At 45.6% G+C, this 19,063-nt stretch overlaps 1 protein-coding gene across 1 annotated transcript in view, besides 5 other annotated features; it reads right to left on the reverse strand.

Annotated features, from left to right (window-relative positions):
• Pax8 (paired box 8) overlaps nucleotides 1-9,887 on the reverse strand; it is a 55,049-nt gene extending 45,162 nt beyond the window's left edge. Inside the window, exons 1-2 of the mRNA NM_011040.4 lie at nucleotides 9,773-9,887; nucleotides 9,361-9,468 (exon numbers count right to left, since the gene is read on the reverse strand). Of these exons, the coding sequence (NP_035170.1) occupies nucleotides 9,361-9,385 (25 nt within the window). The 5' untranslated portion in view covers nucleotides 9,386-9,468; nucleotides 9,773-9,887. The remainder of the gene's footprint in view (nucleotides 1-9,360; nucleotides 9,469-9,772) is intronic.
• Nucleotides 9,755-10,223: a promoter, noted in NCBI's record as "CNS14.2 promoter fragment (-369 to +100)". NCBI's record gives its function as "drives expression in FRTL-5 thyroid cells" and the evidence as "EXISTENCE:reporter gene assay evidence [ECO:0000049][PMID:23078112]".
• Nucleotides 9,954-10,022: a transcriptional cis regulatory region, noted in NCBI's record as "-169 to -99". NCBI's record gives its function as "negative regulation of transcription" and the evidence as "EXISTENCE:reporter gene assay evidence [ECO:0000049][PMID:23078112]".
• Nucleotides 9,960-9,984: a protein binding site, noted in NCBI's record as "B3 Sp1/Sp3 site". NCBI's record gives its function as "positive regulation of transcription" and the evidence as "EXISTENCE:protein binding evidence [ECO:0000024][PMID:23078112]".
• Nucleotides 9,988-10,011: a protein binding site, noted in NCBI's record as "C4 Pax8 site". NCBI's record gives its function as "positive regulation of transcription" and the evidence as "EXISTENCE:protein binding evidence [ECO:0000024][PMID:23078112]".
• Nucleotides 10,038-10,065: a protein binding site, noted in NCBI's record as "C5 Sp1/Sp3 site". NCBI's record gives its function as "positive regulation of transcription" and the evidence as "EXISTENCE:protein binding evidence [ECO:0000024][PMID:23078112]".

Genomic DNA, 19,063 nt, shown 5'->3' on the forward strand with positions numbered 1-19,063 from the left:
CAGAAAACCGGCGATTTTTAATTGGTAAAAGCTAAGTGGTATGGATCTGAATTTAAAAACGAATTTCTAAGGCAAGTGTTTGCATGTCCTGTCTTAGCTGCATACACAGTGCAACTGCAAACCCACAAGAGATCTCTGGCAGATTCATTAAGTCCTACAGCAGCTGTTCTCCACCTTCCTCATGCTGCGACCCTTTAACACAGTCCCTCATGTTGTGGTGTGACCCCCAATCATAAAATTACTTGTGTTGCTACTTCGTAACTGTAATTTTTCTACTGCTATGAACTGTAATGCAAATATTTTTGGAGATAGAGGTTTTCTGAAGGGGTTGGGACCCACAGGTTGAGAACCACTGCCCTTGAATGCTCTGGATTCCGACCTAAAGTCCACATTCATTCTATTAAAAGCTTACTGCTCCTGCTACTACTAGATTCTGTTGTGAAATAGGTTTTTAACTAAGACAGTGTAACAGCTCACAGTGACTGTGGGGACCTTAGTGGACATTTCCCAAGTTTTCTTTTACTTATCTCAGCAGCTGTGGGATGAGCTTTGTCTACTTGCAATATGAAAAGGTCTCTCCTAAATCTACCCAAAAAACCCAAAGTTTCAGCTCTGGATAATCTTCTGAGACAATAGGATATCTGGAAATGTGTCCTGGATACTCCATCCCCTGGTGACCATAATATGGAAGAGTTTTTGTTGTTGTTTTTGTTTTGTTTTGTTTTGTTTTTTGTTGTTGTTGTTTTTTAAACTAGGGCTAATGATACAGTTCCAGTTTTAGAATGTTTGCCTGGCATGCAGGAATCCTCAGGTTTGATCCCCAGCACCTTATAATTCAGTAGTCGTGGCTCATGGTTACAGTTTTAACATTCAGGAAGTAGAGGCAAGAGATAGAGAAGTTTATGCTATCCTCTGTTACCTGGGCTACTTAAGTCCCTTAAAAACATAAAGTAAAAGAGAAAGAAGGAAAGAAGGAAAGAAGGAAAGAAGGAAAGAAGGAAAGAAAGAGAGAGAGAGGGAGGGAGGGAGGGAGGGAGGGAGGGAGGGAGGGAGGGAGGGAGGGAGGAAGGAAGGAAGAAAGAAAGAAAGAAAGAAAGAAAGAAAGAAAGAAAGAAAGAAAGAAAGAAAGAAAGAAAGAAAGAAAGAAAGAAAGAAAGAAAGGAAGGAGAAAGATCTTGAGTAGCCACTAAGTGCCATAGTGAGGATAATAATTTCTTTTGAAAATATATAAATATATATTCATTTGGACACTAGTTTTACATACACTGTTTTCTAGAAACCCTGGAGTATCCCACAGTTTCATACAGATAAAATAATCAACCCCAAAGAGACAACTGACTTGTCTAAGGTCACGCAGACAGAAAACAACAACCAGCCCCAGGTCAAGAACAAAGCTTCCAGGGCTTAGCCCCCTCCTGCTTGCAGAACAAGGTCTTTGGTGGTCCATGCTGGGATATAACACTGGTTTCACAGCCATTTTGGAAGTCCCTCACCCTCTTAACACCTCTCAGGCCCTGAGCTTATCCCAGGGATAATAGTTCTGCTGGTCTTCCTCAGATGTTAGGGACACTAAAAATAAAAATTACAACACAAACAGAGGCTTGGGTGTGTCCAAACACACAATTCACAGGATGACAGCAGATTAAGCCATTTCCTTCTTAGATGCATCATTCAGCCAGACCAGTCTCCCGTCCTATTCTGACAGTGACAATATGTCCCAGCAGAGTAATTAACACTAACTGCCAGGTCACTCCAAGGCCACTTAGAAAAACAAGTGAAAAAGAGAAAACCCTTCATTGTGGCTGAAGACAGAAAGAGCAAGAGGGGGTGGGAGGAGGAGAGAGGGAGAGAGAAAGGGTAGGAGCTAAAAATGGGGGATATACTTTCTTTCAGTTTCTCTGCTTAAGCCAAACCATCACTATGCTTTTTCATAGCCAGCTCAGCAGCTAAATGAGGACCTTAAAATGAACCCCATTTTGAGCTGACTTATAAGGGAACCTCTGTAGAGGCTTCAAAGGAGCTGAAGTCTGGCTTTGATCCCCTGAGAGTCAGACCCTGAGGAAGCTGCAGAGGAAGAAAAACTAAACTTGGAGAAAGTGCCTGGCACCCAGCATTCTAGAGCCCAGTGTTCAGGCACCCAGCGTCCCAGCACCTCCACCACCCCTGGCTTTTACATGACCAGGAGATTGGATAGCTAGTACTGGCCCCTGGCAAAATGGGGAAGCCTTCCTGGATACACCAAAGCTATTTCTATTCCATGCACTTGCTTGTTATTCCTGAAATAAACCCAAGCCCTCAGACTAAATGTGGTTTTGAGATGCCAAGGAAGGGAATTAACTTTCCTGTGAGCTTTGAACTTTCTAAGGTGCCAAAGGATGGCACTTCTTCTGGTATGGATGGAGGTGTGGTGATAGTTTTGGAGAAATGTTTTAAAAGGCCCCTCCCTTTGTATTGGCTAATGTTTGATACCTCCTTCTCCCTACAGCAACTCTCAAGAGATGCCCAGAGAAATAAAACACTGGCCTCTCTTCACAAATGGAGAGACATACAACCATGCTGCAGACAAACACATTTTATTTAATCCCTAGAGACTGGGGGATGTGGATCAGGAGAACAAGCTGACAGAGTGAAGGCTCTAGCAGTGCCTGCGGGCACAGGCACTGCAGCCTTCCTACTCAGCCTTCTGGTTGAGTTTCTATCAAGTGTGCAAGTGTGAACCATCCATCTAGTACTACTGAGTTCTGATGAGCTCCATTTAGGGTGGAAAGGGAGTGATTGAGGTTTGCCTCTTTGGCTGAATTCCTTCCACTTCTATAGAAACATCCATGCATGCCAGTCAGGCCAAGTCCGGAGAGTTAAGTGAGGTGATGGATGTGCCTGCTGGCAGTACAATACCACACCTATAACAGCCCTCAGAGATGAGAATCTCAGCTTCCTGGCAGGAAGTGCCAGGGTGAGCTTGGCTCTTGGGTCTGGTTCTTCTTTGGCCCTAAAAGCAGCATTGCTGGACAGGGGAGGGTTAGGGAGGCAAAGACAGGCCTAGACATACTTGGCATCTTACATGCCATTGGGGACTATGGAGTAAGATCCTTAGAAATTAACCTGAGAGTTCCTGAGGGACACCCGAACTTCTCTACCATTATCTTGGAACAAAGATTCTTGCTGGTTTCCACCCAGATCCTTCAGGATCTTCAGTCCAGGCAAAACTGGTGCTCAGTGACATGAATGGACAGTTTACCCAAACACCTTGACATGAAAAAAATTTGTTTTCTGACCCCGGTAAGATAAAGATTTTCTTTTCAACTCCCTATGAAGCCATGGGAGTGGACTGAAAGGCTTTTGGAAAGTCAAGAAGGCCTACTAGCTTGTGTACATGAAAAAAATAATCGTCTCTCCTCACAGGTGTACTGTAAAGTTAGTGCAGATTAAAAACCCAAAGGTTTAAAGCCTCCTCCCACCTGCTTGGCTTCAGGTAGTCCATTCCAGGATTGCTCTAGTGGGCTGAGTAAGATGGGATTGGCTCAGCTTTCCAGATCCCAGCTGCTCTTTGTACTTTTCACCTCAAAATGACCCATCTAGCATTGCCTTAGAAACAGCCTTTGAACAGTTTCGTATGCTTTAGACTCCCTTCTCCCAAAGGAACCTGGGTTAAGTAAGGCACTACCACCTGACTCCAGAAAGAAACATCCGTGGTATGTGGGGTACGTGCTTTAGACCCTGAAGTTCTACCTCTGAAGGAAGGAGACGCTCAGAGCTCAGGTGGGGAAGCTTAGACCAGTGTATCAACTAAGGGCAAAATATTCCTCAGCCTTGAATGGGGATTCATTCCCTGCTTCCTCCTTTTAAAACTCTCTCTCTCTTTCTCTCTTTCTCTCTCTCTCTCTCTCTCTCTCTCTCTCTCTCTCTCTCTCTCCCTACCCCAACGTGTGTGTGTGTGTGTGTGTGTGTGTGTGTGTGTGTGTGTGTGTTCGTTCTTTCTTTTGGCTCTCTTATTCTCAGATTCTCAAAACTCAAAGCCTCAAAGCTCAGCTGAGAACTCCAGCCCTCCTTGGACTGAGTGGCTTTAAAATGCTCAGCCCTGAATGAAGACAGAGCAACTGGTGAAAGAAAGTAAACATTGTACCAGTCAACACTGGCAAGCTCCTTGATATTACAAATTATTGTTCCTGCCTGAGAGCCAGGGAGGATGCTCAGGCAGCCTGGGTGAGGCCCAAAACCACAAAGCGACCTTCTCTACCTTGGTTAGCTATCCCACCCTCAGCCCCACCCCTACCCCAGCAGGCAGGTCACCTTTTTAGACCTGGTTCCTATGTCCCTAAGCAAAGTGAAATCAACTACACATGGTTTCATGTTTAGAAGTGTACTAATAAAAAGAGGGTGAGCAGCTTCGTTCCCCTTACTACAAGCTCTCTATGTGCTCTGTGTACTGCAAGCTCTGTATGTGCAGGTGAAACTTGCCAGCAAAAGAACAGAAATTTTTCACACACACAAAAGAGAAAATGTGATAAGGACATAATTTGATATGAACATTTGAGCAACTTTTCCTGCAGGGAATCTATAATTTCTACACTACCTTGTGTGTGGGCATGTGTGAACGCACACACACATTGTTTTTATGAAAGCCAATTAATAAATGCTAATCCATTCAAGCATATCTCCACTAAATTACTGTTTCATTTAATTGCACGGGAATTTTCCATTACTAAACTCTCCCTTGCTGATTTTTTTGCATTATTTATATATTTTTCCAGTTTCACTAATAGTAGGGTTGGTATGTGATATTATCTGCTGTTTGAACGTTGTAGATTTCATTTTCATTTGAAACATTTCCTCATTCTTGCAGCTAGACATAATCTTGGAGAAACAGAATTAAAAGTAGACAAGATTTGATTTTTTTAATATAAATTATTGAAAAAGACACTGGCTGAAGTTAACTTGACATGAGCATATTTTACATGATTATAATCAGTTCCTCTCTTCCTGAAGTGTACAATTTTGTGTGCATGTGTGTTTGCGCACGCGCGCGTGTGGTGTGTGTGTGTGTGTGTGTGTGTGTGTGTGTGTGTGTGTGTGAGGAAGGGAGGGAAAGAGTGTGTTGGGTTTATTCAGGAATATCTTCTTATGTCAATAAGTCACAAGTGTGCCCATGAGATGTGCTCGTAGGCAAACAGATGGAGCTTTAAGAACAAAATAAAAACAGCATCCAATCTTTTTGTATTTCCCTAGAAAACAGTGTATATTTTACTGATTTCTTTTCATAGATTTTTTTTTTCAAATGAAAACTTTGATAACTAGATGCCCAGTATCCTAACAGGTTGGCTGCCCAGAGTTTGCTTCTTTTTAAGCATAGAAAAAGGGGGATCTTAAGCTCAGGGGCTGTGGTGGAGATGTCATGTTCAAAAGAATGTGTTCTGAAATTAGGATTTCCATTTTTTTTTAACTCAAAGATCCTAGACCCCCACCGAACTGGGCTGCCTTCTTTCCCAAGCAAATGCCTTCTTCCCTAGCCTCCTCCTCCCCTCTGCTCTTATCCAGTTCTTTTCTGAGTAAATGCGGAACTTCTATCCCCCCACCCCCTTCTTTCCCAGGTAACTGCTGTACTATCCCCCCTTCTCCTCCCCTCCACCCCATCCCCTTTTCTTTTCACTTTCATTTCCTTTTCTTTTTTCCTGCCTCTTTCTCTCTCACAGTAAAATATTCTGATGGTCAATGATTAAACTGTTTACTCCAAAGGTTTAGGTATAAGAAAGCATTGTCACCCACCATAAGTAAAGTTTCACCTTTACACCCAGCTCCATCAACAATTACAGAGAGCAAGAACGACTGATAGTAAATCATACTTAAATTGGCTCTTAACAACAACAGAAAACAAACTGATTTTATCTGTTCAGAGCATTCCAAGTTTCATTAATTTGACAAAACAACAACAACAGCAAACACACAACTACAAAGCAGAGGGAACCAGACCCAAATGAAGTAGATGCAGAACGGGCTAATGAATATATTTATGGAAAGTGTGTGCCCTAAATAGATGCACTTGCTGAAGTTGGAGATTTGGGGCTGTCATAAAATGTTTTGATTTGCTGTAGTATTAGATGATCTCCTTTGAACCAAAATAATTCTTAATAATTAAAATTCCATGGTATTGATTTTTATTTTGTTTCATTTATTTCCTTTGTTCTGTTCAGAAAAAAAATGGCAAAGTCCTTTTGGATATAGATTGATAAAATTAATTAACTTTCCTTTTATTTTAAAAAGGTCTCAAATAAATGCTTCCAATAGACATCAAAAAAGTGTCAATTAGAAATAATTACTTCTTATCAATCAGCGGGGCAATTAAAGTGACAACGCCTGAAAAGATACTTATCTTAAAACTAATTCACAAGGCAACTAAATTATCTCCAAATTAACTTGCAGACGGTGGGAAGATAGACTGTCCTGAAACAAAGATGAATTGAGGAACCCCAATAACTCTTTATATTTCTGGACACCAGTTCTCCTCCCAAGAAACTCTCCTCCTCATCCCCTCAAAGCCGAGCAAGGAACCTGGCAAGAAATAGATCTTTTCCGGCTGAACTTCCCCCTCTTTCTCAGGAGGCGCCCGGTTTTAGGTGTTTGATGGCAGGCAAATCAAATGCGTTCTTTGATCTTCTCATCTGCTGCTAGAATGACAGGTTTTTCAGAATGTATGGAGGGACAGGTTCTCCGCAGGTTTTACAGTGTTTCTATTAATGACAATCTGCTTGCTTTTTGCCACACTCTCTTGGTCATAGAAACATTATTATTTACATTTTAATATTTAAGTGGCACCAATAAATTCTCACGCATCTTTTTAAAATATTTTTTTTTTAAATTTCTGCTTTTAGAGAAGTTTGTCCCCGGTGCAACAAAAAAAAAAAAAAAAAAAAAAAAAAATTCTGCTGGTTTACAGACCGCTCAGCCCAATGCTGACCTACAGATGTCAAAATAATTCACTGAAACACGAACCATTCTTGAGAATAAAGCTGTAAAGATGTTGAGACCTTTCTACAAGACTAGATTAGCCCGGGGATGAGTGGAAGGTTGGAAGGTGAAGGGTGAGCTGCCTCCGCCCAGGCCCCAGTGCAAAGGAAACTTTTGCTGAGGCGGCTGGGATGGCTGTACCAGGGGATACTAGGCGGCCTGGCTTTGGCGAAAACCAAAGAGAGGTTGCTTGCGCTCTGGTGTATGCGCCACAGAAAACTTCACACCCGCAGACTCCATGTGGCATCACTACAGAAATTGGGATGACAACGGACTTGTGGACCAGTCTCTGAACCCAAAGAATGGGTTTTCAAAACGACAAAAACAAACAAACAAACAAAAAGCCAAGAGGGGCTAGCTACGAATTCCTCTCTAAATATGGGACAGGGCATCAAATAAATAGAAAGAGCATCTCCGGCTCAACACAGGGACCAGGAGAGAAATGCGGGACAGATTTGAACTATAGGGACTCCTTTAGGTATTTTCATCCTTTTAAAAATCAGTGTATTGATGTAGAAAGTCCCTCTTTTGCGGTTTTATTTCTTCTTTTGTTAGGAGGAGGGAGAAGAGGCTCCTTCAGCTTCCTCAGACAGAAAATTACCTGGCAGGGCAGGAGACAGCCGAGGAGCCACTCAACCCCAAGAGTGATCTCATCCGAGCTGGTAGGAAAAAGTGCCTTTCTTTCAGCAACTGGGGCAGTTGTTGATTAAGGATATAAGTACATTGTGCCTTTAGTCTTTTATTTTTGATTATTCTAGTGAGTGTTTTTAGAACGAAAACAAGCCAATCAGGAGAAATTCTGACACTCTTTTTTTCTTTAGCAGCATTTAAGAAGAGTCTCGCTCATTCTCATGATTTTAAGGTCTGTGAGTCCCCACTCTCGTCAAGAGGAGGTCAAAGCAGAGTAACAGGGGGGGATTGAGGGGCGGAGGGAGCCTAGCTAGGGAAGTTATAGACCTCGCTGGAAAACCTCCCAGCTCCCGGGGCCGGCCGATGCATATGCTAGTTTGACTAAAGGTAATTTTGCCCTGCCCTTAGAACGTGGCAAAGGGGCGCACTAGGGACCTGACAGAACAGGAGAACCGGGCAGCTTCATTGGTGGCACCAGGGAAGAGCTGGGACTTCTCCACGTCGCAGTCCCTGAAGCTGCCCCCAAGTCAGCCAGGACAGCTAAGACCGCTGGGATTCCACTTTCCTGGGGAGTGAACATCCTGCTGAACCCCCCACTGCTTTACCACTTCTTCACAGAGAAATGGTTAGGAAACCTTTCCGCGCCCCTGGGGGTAGGAGGGTTGGCGGTGGCCCTTCCAGTGCGGTGTGGGCCCTCCAAACGGAGACTGCTCCACACTGTCCGACCCTGGAGGCTAAATAGAGATCTCAGCCAAGCGGCGCGCGGGATCCGACCCTCCTTATTATAACAAATGTCCCGTTTGCTAAGCGCGACTTCATATTTGCAGAGAATTCATCTGAAATATTGATTTCCTCTCACTCGGCCGGCCCAAATCGATCACGATGCGCCCTGGCCCCATAAATCGCTTTCCTCGCTCCCGACCTGGCTCCATCCATCACCGCAGGCCGAAGCGCGCCTCCGCCCGCTGTCCTCCCTGACCGTGCGACTTTGTGGCGGGCGTCCGCCGCACTCGCACTCTAGAAGTCCTTCCCTCCGTACGCCCCGGCCCGGGCTGCGAGTGAGCAGATCGGGCACGGCTGCAGGAAGCTCAGGAGCTCTGAAGGCCCAGAGCTGGGGCGCAGGTGGGAAGGAAAATGGGGATCTTTTCGCGATTAGTCTGTGCTAGTGGAAGCCCTGATCTTGGGCCCCCGCCTGGCTTAAACCTGGTAGGAAAGAATCTAGTGCGCCACCGATCCCAGATCCCCAGATCCACAGACCCCAGACTCCTTTTCCCTTGCGTAGAGATGAATGGAGGTGGAGGGCGGTTTATGGAGCCGTAGGGGAGCCCTGGGAAGAACTAGGAGCACCCAGAGATCAAGGGTCTCTGGTCGCAGCAAGACTAGAATCTACTTGGCCTAAGGCCTGTGAGCGTACAGGATGTTCACCCTAATAGACTGTGCAAAAGGACAGCCCTTGTGACCCCACAAATAATCCCTCACTGCTTCCTGTAGTTCTCAGAAGCCAAGGCCGGGGAAGGACAGCAGAGTCGAACAGAGGGGGACCCAAGAACTGGAGAGCAGCGAGGCAATGGAGATCCAGGCCCTAGGCACCCCCAACTATGTCCCCACACAGGTGGGTCCTGCCAGCTTAGAGTTTTCTCACCCTACCCGCCCAAGCGCACACAGCACACACAGCAATGCACGGGTGGCGAGAGGGCTCGGGGGTCCTGGCCCCTCCGCGGTCCTTACCGGATCTGATCGAGTTGTGAGGCATCGCCGGGGAGTCGCTCACAGACTGAGGGACACTCGCAGCTTTCCTACGCAGGTCCTGGCAGCTCTGGCTGCCACGCAGCTACCCTGCATATAGACCCAGGGCGAAGGGCATGAGAATCGAGGCCTCAAACCCACATCCCCTCCCCAAGCCAGGTCTTTTGACTCCTACTGAGTGTCCAGAGTGGGGTGAAGTGAGGCCAACCTCAGCCTGGCCTAGCAAATGTGCCTGTTGGGAGGATCCACGGTTAGGGGTGCACCAAGGAAGCCCCAAACTCCAGCCCTGTCCCTCCATAGATACTACCTCATCCCACTTAACTTGAGAGGAAAAAGGCTGCTAGTCTTCTTACCCAGCTGTTTCCAGCTCCCTTCTAGCCCCTAGGTGACATACCTGGCCGGCTGGCCTCAGGCCCTTTCTGCCTGGGTCTGCCCCTGAGGGTGCCCAAGGCCCAGGCGTCTCTTCCTTCTGAAGTTTGCTCCCATCCACCTGGCATCGCCAGCCAGTTTTATCCCGCCGAGGCCCTGGGAGATGTGTCTGGCGAGGCTCTCAGGCCTCGGATTGGCTGGCTGGGTGCAGGGGGGTGAGGGAAGGGGGGGATTTTGCAAGGGGGACATGGCTGAGTGGACTCAGGAGTTAGAAACATTCGCTGGAGCTTCTGTTTCTGGAGGAGGGAAGAGAGGGCGGCCACAGAATCCTAACTCAGCAGGCCAGGAAGTACTGGGGAGTGGGAGATGAAAGCCTGGGGTCTGGGGATGTGGTTCTCTGGAAACTCTTGGATCGCTGACCACCAGAGTGAGCTCAAGGTCACTCTATGACAACCTTCAACCCTTCTCTTCCCCTGCTCATGGGAAAGGGACCTTTTCTTTTCTGAGTGAGAACTTTGGTCTGAGGGTGTGGGTCTTTGCCCATGAGGCTGCAGCAAGATGGCTTTACTTGCTGATGTGACCCTCTCTAGAGCAGATTAACACCAAACCATTTTCTTTGGGCCATAGAGGCTTAGCCAGGACTAGGGTAAGGAAAGCGGTTGGCTACTACTAAGGCCATAGGGACTTTTCTCTCTTCTCAAACACACACAGGCACCAATTCAGTTCTTGTTCTCATTCTTTGCAGTGAGGACCTTGGAAGATGAGTTTAAAGGAAGCCTTACTGCTTAGATTTCACTTCATCCTCTGCCTTAGAAAAGGGTAGTTTGGGCTGACCTGTGGCAAGGATACAGGGAGCAATGGCTTCTGTGATGTAGAAGGCACCCTTTGGGAAGGAGTAAGAGGAAGCACTGGCTGCCACTTCTATCTTTCTAGTTATCCTCTTTGATTCCGAATCACCGTACAAGGGGACACTGTGAGTATGTGGGAGCAAATGTCCTGGAGAATCTACAGGCCAGTGAGGCATGCCCCCTTTCCCCACGGGCAATCTCAGACTAGATCTCTGGATTTCAGATTACAGCTGAGAGGACAGCCCTGTTGGGCAGGAGGGACTGTTCTGCCTTGAGGGGTAGAAGAAAGAGCTGGAATGAGGAGGAAGCCAGGACAGGGGCAGAGGACACTGAGCTGGTCAGGCAGATGCATGCACACATCTGTGTATGAAAACTCACAACTTCTTGTATCTCAATTTAGGAAAAATGTAGTCATTCTGTGGAAAAGAGAATGTGTATAAATATCCTCCACATCATTAAAGGACTCTAAACGAAAGCATCTAGTAGTGTGTTATTGTTTTAAATGCTTCCGTATTGTTACTTAAGGGTGCTCTGTACTTTGGCAGGTCCAGATCCCCTGACTCTACCATAATATCCTCCTGGGGAGAGAAGATTCTTTGTGGCAGAGAACACAGGATAGGACCTAAAGACCCTATGAGCTGTCTAAGATACCTTGTCTACACAGTTTTGAAAACCTCAGAAGTTCTACCTAAGCCAAGGGTCTAATAACCACTAAAGCTAATAAACCTATTTTAACCAATACTTGCTTTTACTAACCAACAGAAAAGTCTTATTTTCTTCCATATTTAGACCAACAGCAAGTTATTACAATATTCTAGTATGAGACTGTAATGTGCACCTGCACGCAGCTGCTTATCAAGGAAGAACTGGCCCACTTGCCTCCAGGGCACCCTGCTTCAGGCTGCAGGTGACATAGATAGCCAGAAGGACACTGAGCAGGGTTGATCTTCTAGAACCAACCAGTAGTAAGAACACCATGCCTTGTTTTATAATTACAACTAGAAATCAGAGCCTGGTTCCTCCGCACTTCCTGGTTTTCTGCAACCTAGGCAGAAGCAGGAATGTCATTAAACAATACCCAGGTACCTAAATGCAGCATCTCTGGGGCCAGTCTCCTCTTTTAGGAAAGAAGAAGTTTGAAAGACAGGATTTACTAAAACCTGTTCTCCAAACTTTTAAGAATCAACCCTCCCTTTGACTTTAGTTAAAATTTCGAATTATATTTACATATTGACTTTCCACTCAGTAAGAAATTAAAGAGTGCCTATTAAAATACTAATACTGCCCACCCCCACCCTACCCCCACCTTTTCTTCAGCTTAGCACACATAAAGCTTTTCCCCCAAGGTTATCAATCAGCAACCTGTAGTCTAAATCCAGTTACAAGTTTTTTTTTATTTGTTTTGGGGTGTTTTGTTTTGTTTTGTGGGGGGTGGGGGGTAAGACAAGATTTATCTATATAGTCCTGGATGTCCTGGAACTCACTCTGTAGACCAGGCTGGCTTTGAACTCAGAGATCTACCTGCCTCTGCCTCCTGAAAGCTGGGATTAAAGGCATGTGCCACTAGCACTGGGCTTTTTTTTTTCTTCCCCTATTTCTTCTTCAGTTACAAGTTTTATATTCTGTTTTTCCAAGAAAATTTAATTTGTTACCAGTATTTAAATGCCATAATGAACAATGCTGATTGGCTTTAAAATTTTTTAAATTTGAGAAATTTGGCCACTATTTCAGTATTTGTGGAAACAAAGATTCCTTTAGGCTTAACCTTCCATTCATTCCAGGGGAATGTGACAGTCCTATGCAACAGTTGGTAACTTTTTGGTTTACGTAACATTCTGGGGCTGTAATCAAACATTGATCTGGGGAACTTTCAAAAATGGTCTTTTGGCATTATGGCTCTGATAGTAGTGGAATGGGCTTTCTGAAGACTCCTGGTTGTGAGGTTTTCAGCACTAAAACTGGGGCTGTCCTGGCAAACGCGGTTGATTTAGTCATATTACCTGACTAGAGCTGAGTGGTTTGGACTTCTTCGTAAGTAGCCCAGGGTTTCAGCTGTACATGGAGTTAGGTGGCTCATTACAAGGGTGGGGTCCTGGTGCCCACTGGCTTAGGTGATGTACCCCTTGTACTTTCTCCAGTATACTCTTAGTGGTGCCCCAAATACCTCAGCAGAGGAGGCCAGGAACCTCCTCTTCCCCTTTACTATGAAGGCTCAGAAGGTTGCCTGCACAATCTTCCTGGGGGACAGTCATGGCATAAGGTTCCCCAAGCTAACAACCTATCTCCTCCTACCTAATGAACGTTCCTGCACCAAGATGCATTCTTTAGGAACAAGACTGCTCTCTGCTCGTGTTGGGTGAGTGCGTGTTCCAGACCTGATTGTGTAAAATGGGAGCATGCCTTCTCTGAACCTGTTTCCTCTTCTGTGGGATTCGAGAGGCAGTGAAGTAGAGAGAAAGGGTGGGCCTACCTTGCACTTTGTTGTGAGGATGAATAGGCTTACAAATGTGAAAGCCCTTTGAAAACCAGCTAGGTACAAAAGTTAATTATTATTAGACAACAAAGGCAGAGGCAATACACCCAAGAAGGGCAGAGTTAAAACTCCTCTAGCATTTTTCAGTAGACATCGGTTCCTTTCATCTTTCCCCCAAAGCATGATGAGTTTTTCAAAAACCTCCTGGGTGAGAACCTCAAGATAAAGAGGCCAGTAAGCATGCACTTGTGCGTGTAGATGTTGGTGATGGACTGCTGTGAAGGGAATCACTACAAAGAAGGAAGCAGAGATCCCAGCGAAACAGAGGGCCTGCGTCCTGGCCCTTGTTCAGTCTGCAAACTTCATGGCTTTAGTTTGCAGAGAGTAGATGTGCATCTTCTCACAGATCTCCCCCAGGAACAAGCCCAGTCCTGCCATGGCCTTAAAATTTCTTCTCTAGCCTCACATTTTGGGGAAATGGCCAGCAGCCTGCCCTGGGGCCTCCTGGTGGCTGTGCCTAAGAATCAATCATTAATTATTCTGGTCCACTTCCCTGAGGCTTTCAAAACAGAAATAGAAATGCAGGTCCTGGCAGATGAGAGGAAAGGGGCCACGGGCTGAAAAGGCAGTTTGGAAAAAGCCACCTGTGGCATTTGTCCAGTTGGGGAAGGTTAGAGATGTGACCTGGCACACATCCCTTGGTCTTTTGCCCATTTTATAGCCCCTTGGCAGCATCTACCTTAGCTGCTTGAGGGGAGCCCAATGCTCCTGGAGCTGAATAAGAAAAATCCTAACTGGAAGCAGAAAAGGAAGAAAGACTAAAGAAGTTATACAAGAGCTAGAGAGGAAACTCATCCCCCCCACCCCCCGACTAGCAATAGTTTTTAAAATTACAAACAATGAGCTAGAACTTTTTTGTAATCTGCTTTGAAAATGAGAAAACTGAGTCTATAGGCACTATTGTGGCCAAGGGCACCCTGCTGGCTGGACCAAATAATCTGTAGTGACCCTGGCCTTGTATTAGGTGATGGCAATTCTGCTCATTCCAACCTGGTTCCTCCCTCTTCCCAGCACCTACCATTCTCCCACTAGGAAGAAGGTTTCTGGAAGCCAGGGTGTGGCTAGAATGAGGTCAGACCCCATGGTGGGAATATAGCCCTGCCAGAGATGGAGAGTAAGCAGCTCAGCAAAGAGGAATGCCCTCCCCTGGCTGGGACCCTGTGATCCAGCCTAGAACAGCACAAGTCAGATCGCAGGAATCCTTCCACCCATTCCAAGTCACCAAGTGGGCTACCTTTCTGACAGCTGTTCTTGGAGACATGCCAAGGAAAAAACCCAGGGTCAGGGCTGGCTCTATCCTCTGTAGGCCTGGAATGCCAGAAGTTCCTGCCATTAGGAGAGACGACAGGGTAGGGACAGCCATCCCCAGTCCCTGCCAGTCCCAGGTACTGACAGAGGGACTATCAATCTTAGTGGGTGATGATTGAATGGAGGTGTGGGAAGAGCTCAAAGTATAAAGAATATTCAGGACATCTAACCTGACTTTTGTCCCCAACCTTTCAACCCTGTCCTCTGAAAACCTTCTGGCACATTCTGAACAGAACAAGCTAAGTTACTCTGTCTATTCCCCTGTGAACCTAGGTTCTTTGTAATAGCCACTGTCTTTGCTGTGCCTGGAGGATCCGCCCTGAGTTAAGACCTGAGACTTTAGTTTGCCTTTCTTTTCTGATGGCTTCCCTTGCTACTTATGGATTTTGTACTAGAGTGGATAGAGAATCATCTTGAGAAAATGAAGTAGAGATAAAGGCAGCTGTTACCACTGATCCTTGCTAAGTGCTTCTAAATGCTAGTACAACTGAATATTCTATAGAAGGCCCCACTTATTTATTACAATACTCAGTGAAGTCAGGGTCTGGAGGCACCTTGGACATAGACTTTGCTCTGGGTCCCTCAGCTACTGAATCTTGGTCTGCTCTCAGATACAGCTAATTCCAGTCCAGCATGGTTCCTTTACCTCATGTTGATATTAGGGCATGAATAGTAGCCATGACTCCAAGAAAGCTCTTGTGCTAAACTCAAAAGCAAAGCAGATAGTATGTGCCAGTTTCAGAAACCCAGAGGCATAGGGAGGACGCTCTGCCCATAGCGCTGAGGCTTATATTCTGTGTGCCATCAGCGAGGCTGGCATGGGGAGAATGGAAGAGCCCAGTATTGTGGGCTGGGGTGACGGCTTCCCACCTGAACACTGGCAGCATTCACACAGCACAGATCACAGACATTTGTTTGAAAAAATCAGTCACCCACCTGCTTTTTCCTAAACTTTGTTTGAAACTCTTTCTGATTTTAGGCATTTCTGATTTAGGAGAATTTCCTTTTCTTGGCCCAAATGCTCCTCCTCCAAGCTTCATGCTGTGTCCTGCAGCCCTGGTCACTTCTGTTTACTCTGTCACATTCCCATCCTGGATTTGCCCTCCCTCCCTCCCTCCCTCCCTCCCTCCCTCCCTCCCTTCTTCCCTCCCTCCCTCCCTCCCTTCCTTCCTTCCTCTTTTTCAAGAAAAAGCACTTCCCTCAGGCTCAGCCCAGAAAAGGATGGAAGAGGACCTGGGGACAAATGGCCCAGGTTTGAGTGAGCTGTGTCTCCCCCTATGCTCTGGGCATCTGCAGGGCTCAGGCCTCTACTCTCCATCCCTCACGCCCACATTTGTGGATAGAGCCTGCTCTATCATCTCTGCAGCCAGGCTACATTCTTCAGCTGGGGCTGAGTGAGGACAATGCTCACTTCCAGAAAATGCTCCTCAACTCTAGACATACCTCTGGATAGTAGAGTCTTCAACCTCAGGTACCATCCTTGCATTCATGGGAAGTCTTTCAGCTTAGTTTTGCACTGACCTACTTGAGCTCATTCAAATGTGCCTAGTAGACTGTTTGTTTTAAATTATTAATAATTATTATTTTATTTAAAAAATTGAGGTGGGGTAGATGTGTAGTGGCAGACTCAGCAGCCAGGCAAACCATCCAGGCCATTGGCTATTGCCTGCCTCCTGCAGCCTGCAGCCATACTGAAGTCCATAGGCTGTGCTGCCAATGGGGGCCATACTGATAGGAGTGGCTGGTGCTGCCACCTGGGGTCCTTGCTGTAACAAGGATGTCTGAGTCTGCAGCTGGGGCCTGTGTTGATATCCATGGTCCAAGATTTCACTAAAGGCTATGTGAAGGTCTGTGGTCTGTGCTGAAGTCTAAAACCATGTCAAAGTCTGTGGATCATGCTGCCATCGGAAGATGGGACCATACTGATCTGAGTGGCCTGCATTGCCACCTGAGGCCATGGTGATGTCCAGGCTCACACTGCTGCTATGGCCCATAATCTGTGCTTTCACTAACTGTGGAGAGCAAGGAGGCTACTTTTGCTGTGATATCAGTGACTGCAGATGCACAGTTGAGAGTGAGGGACATGGAAGGAGGCTTTGGTGACAACCCCAACTTCCCTGCCACATCACCCCCACCAAAATGCAGCAGCCTAGACAGGAAACCAAGAGAACTAAAAGTTTGACAGAGATACTGAAGAGTAGCTCTCCACAATTGATGGCTTCTGATGGAGCTGTGGGAAGGGAAGGACTCAGTTCTCTTTAAGGGGCAGGACACTGAGAGTTTAACCATGTTCTAGAGAGTATATAGATGACACAAAGTGGACTTGTTTGTTTGGTTTTTCTTATTTTTCTGTTTTACTTCTTGGTGTGGGTCATAAGTGGAAGCAGACATGGAAAGACTACAAAGGGATTGTAATGGGGTGTATGATGTAAAACTCCCAGAGACTCAATAAAAATGTTATGTGGTAAAAGGATTTGTGTGTGTGTGTGTGCAGGTGTGCAGGTGTGTGTTTATACAGGTGCCTGTGGAGGTCAGAAGACAGTGTTGGGTCCCACCAGAGGTAGAGTTACAGGTGTTTGTGAGCTTCCCATGTATAGTGTGATGTGTGTGTTACAGGATGGGCCTATAAAAGTATAAAAGCAAGTACTTTAGTGTGTGATGTGTTGTGCCTGTGAGATATCTATATCTATCTATCTATCTATCTATCTCTCTCTCTCTCTCTCTCTATATATATATATATATATATATATATATATATATATATATATATATATCGTGTGTGTGTTTGTGTATGTGGTATAGATATATAAATGGTATTCTTGGGCATACGGTACAGGGCATGTGTATGTATGTTCATGTGGTGGGGTTTGTGGGTTAGCGTGTGTTTGGTATAGTGGTATATGTAGTATAGGATGTGTATGTTAGCATGTATAATGGGGTATACGTGGTATTATGTGGTGGTAATCTGTGAGTATGTGAGATGAGCTATATGTGATAAGGAGTATGTGTATGTAGTATTGTGGGGTTAGACAGGAGCTGTATATGAATGTGTGCACAATGTAGTATGTGCAGTGTGTGTACGGTATGTGCAGTATGTGAATAATGGGGTGTGTGTAGGGTATTGTGTGAGGAATGATGGAGTGTGTTTTGGTGTGAATAATGTATGTGGTAGTGTAAATAATGTGTGTGCATATGTGTGGTGTAATGATAGCGTGTGTGCAGTGTGGTGGAGGGTGAGGGTAGTGTGTATGTGGTGGAGGATGCATAGGGCATGTGTGGTATGATGAGGTGTTTGTATGATATGAGTAATCTTTTATGGTATGGCGTGGTATATGTGGTATGTGGTGACATTTGGGTGATGCTTGGAAAGTATGCATGTATGTGTGCTAACATACACCGAGTTGTCAGTAAGGACTTAAGACATCATGGACTGCTGTCTACCAGCATGTACATTGTTTTTCTTGGCCATTCCAAAAGAAAGCAGAATGCATGGTTCCCTGTTGTTGAAAATGTGAGGCCTGGGAGAGAGCTGTGAAGACAGAGACACAGAGCCTGGAAAGCATCACACAGAGGTTTTCTGGTAGTCTCAGATTCTGCACTAGACAGGTCAGAGTCTATGGCCTGGGACATCATTACAATGTAGGAAGGATTGGTGAATAGGGAGTTTCCTCTGTCATCCCACAGTTTTCTCAAGACTCAGGATGGAGCAGAGATGAAGAGAAAAAGCCACAGCCAACAGCTCAGAAAATTATCAAGGTAATACCAGTTCTAGACAGTAAACTTTTAAGTGAAGTCAAAAAATCAAAATTTACCAAACTATTTTTACAGCATGTTTCTGAAACTTGTCCTTTCCAGGTGTTGAAGATCAGAAGGCGGCTTGCTTGCAAGAGATGGTCTTCTCCTTCCATAGTACAAGGTGGGTCCTAGGAATTCAACTCAGGTCATCATACTTACCCGTATGGTTCCTGCTGGACCATCTCTTTTCCCTGAGAAGTCACTTCAAGTTTGCAGTTGGAGCCTGAAGATATATTTGCATCTTTGTATCTGCCAAATGCCATATTTAAGGAAAAATTCATTAAGTCATCATCTCGATGACCCAGTGTGATGCCAATAAACTAATCCAGTCCAAAACCACTGCTTACTGGATGTAGTGTGGTAGAGAGAGAAGAGAATTCAGGCTGCACATGGGTGGGGAAATACACATTCCCATGATTCCTGGGGGTAGGAGAGGACTCAGATGGAGGAAGTACTGATGGAGGTGGGGTGAGGAAAACGTTTTCCAGTCAGATTTGGGTGTAGATGGCAATAGGCTGTAACCCTCCAGTGACCAGGCAAGGGATTAGTGCTAGCCCTGTGTTGCTTTTCCAGGTCTCCACCAGGATCAGAGCTTTGAGGAGCATTTTCCACCTCAAAATTTCCAATGGTCAGGGGACGCTTCTATATAAACACCATCAGATCTGAAAAGCCAGAAGGAAGGTCAAGAACTCAAATGGCCATAGAGATAGTGATAGGGTAAAAAGGAGCCATAAGTTTGAAGTTTCTTAGAGTTCTAGAGTTCAGGTTCCACCCCAGTCCTGAGCAACAGAGAAAGCAGGGACAGGAAATTCATACACTGGGTGTCTGATTT

This window comes from Mus musculus, chromosome 2 (genome assembly GCF_000001635.26).
Source record: "Mus musculus strain C57BL/6J chromosome 2, GRCm38.p6 C57BL/6J".
NCBI lineage: Eukaryota > Metazoa > Chordata > Mammalia > Rodentia > Muridae > Mus > Mus musculus.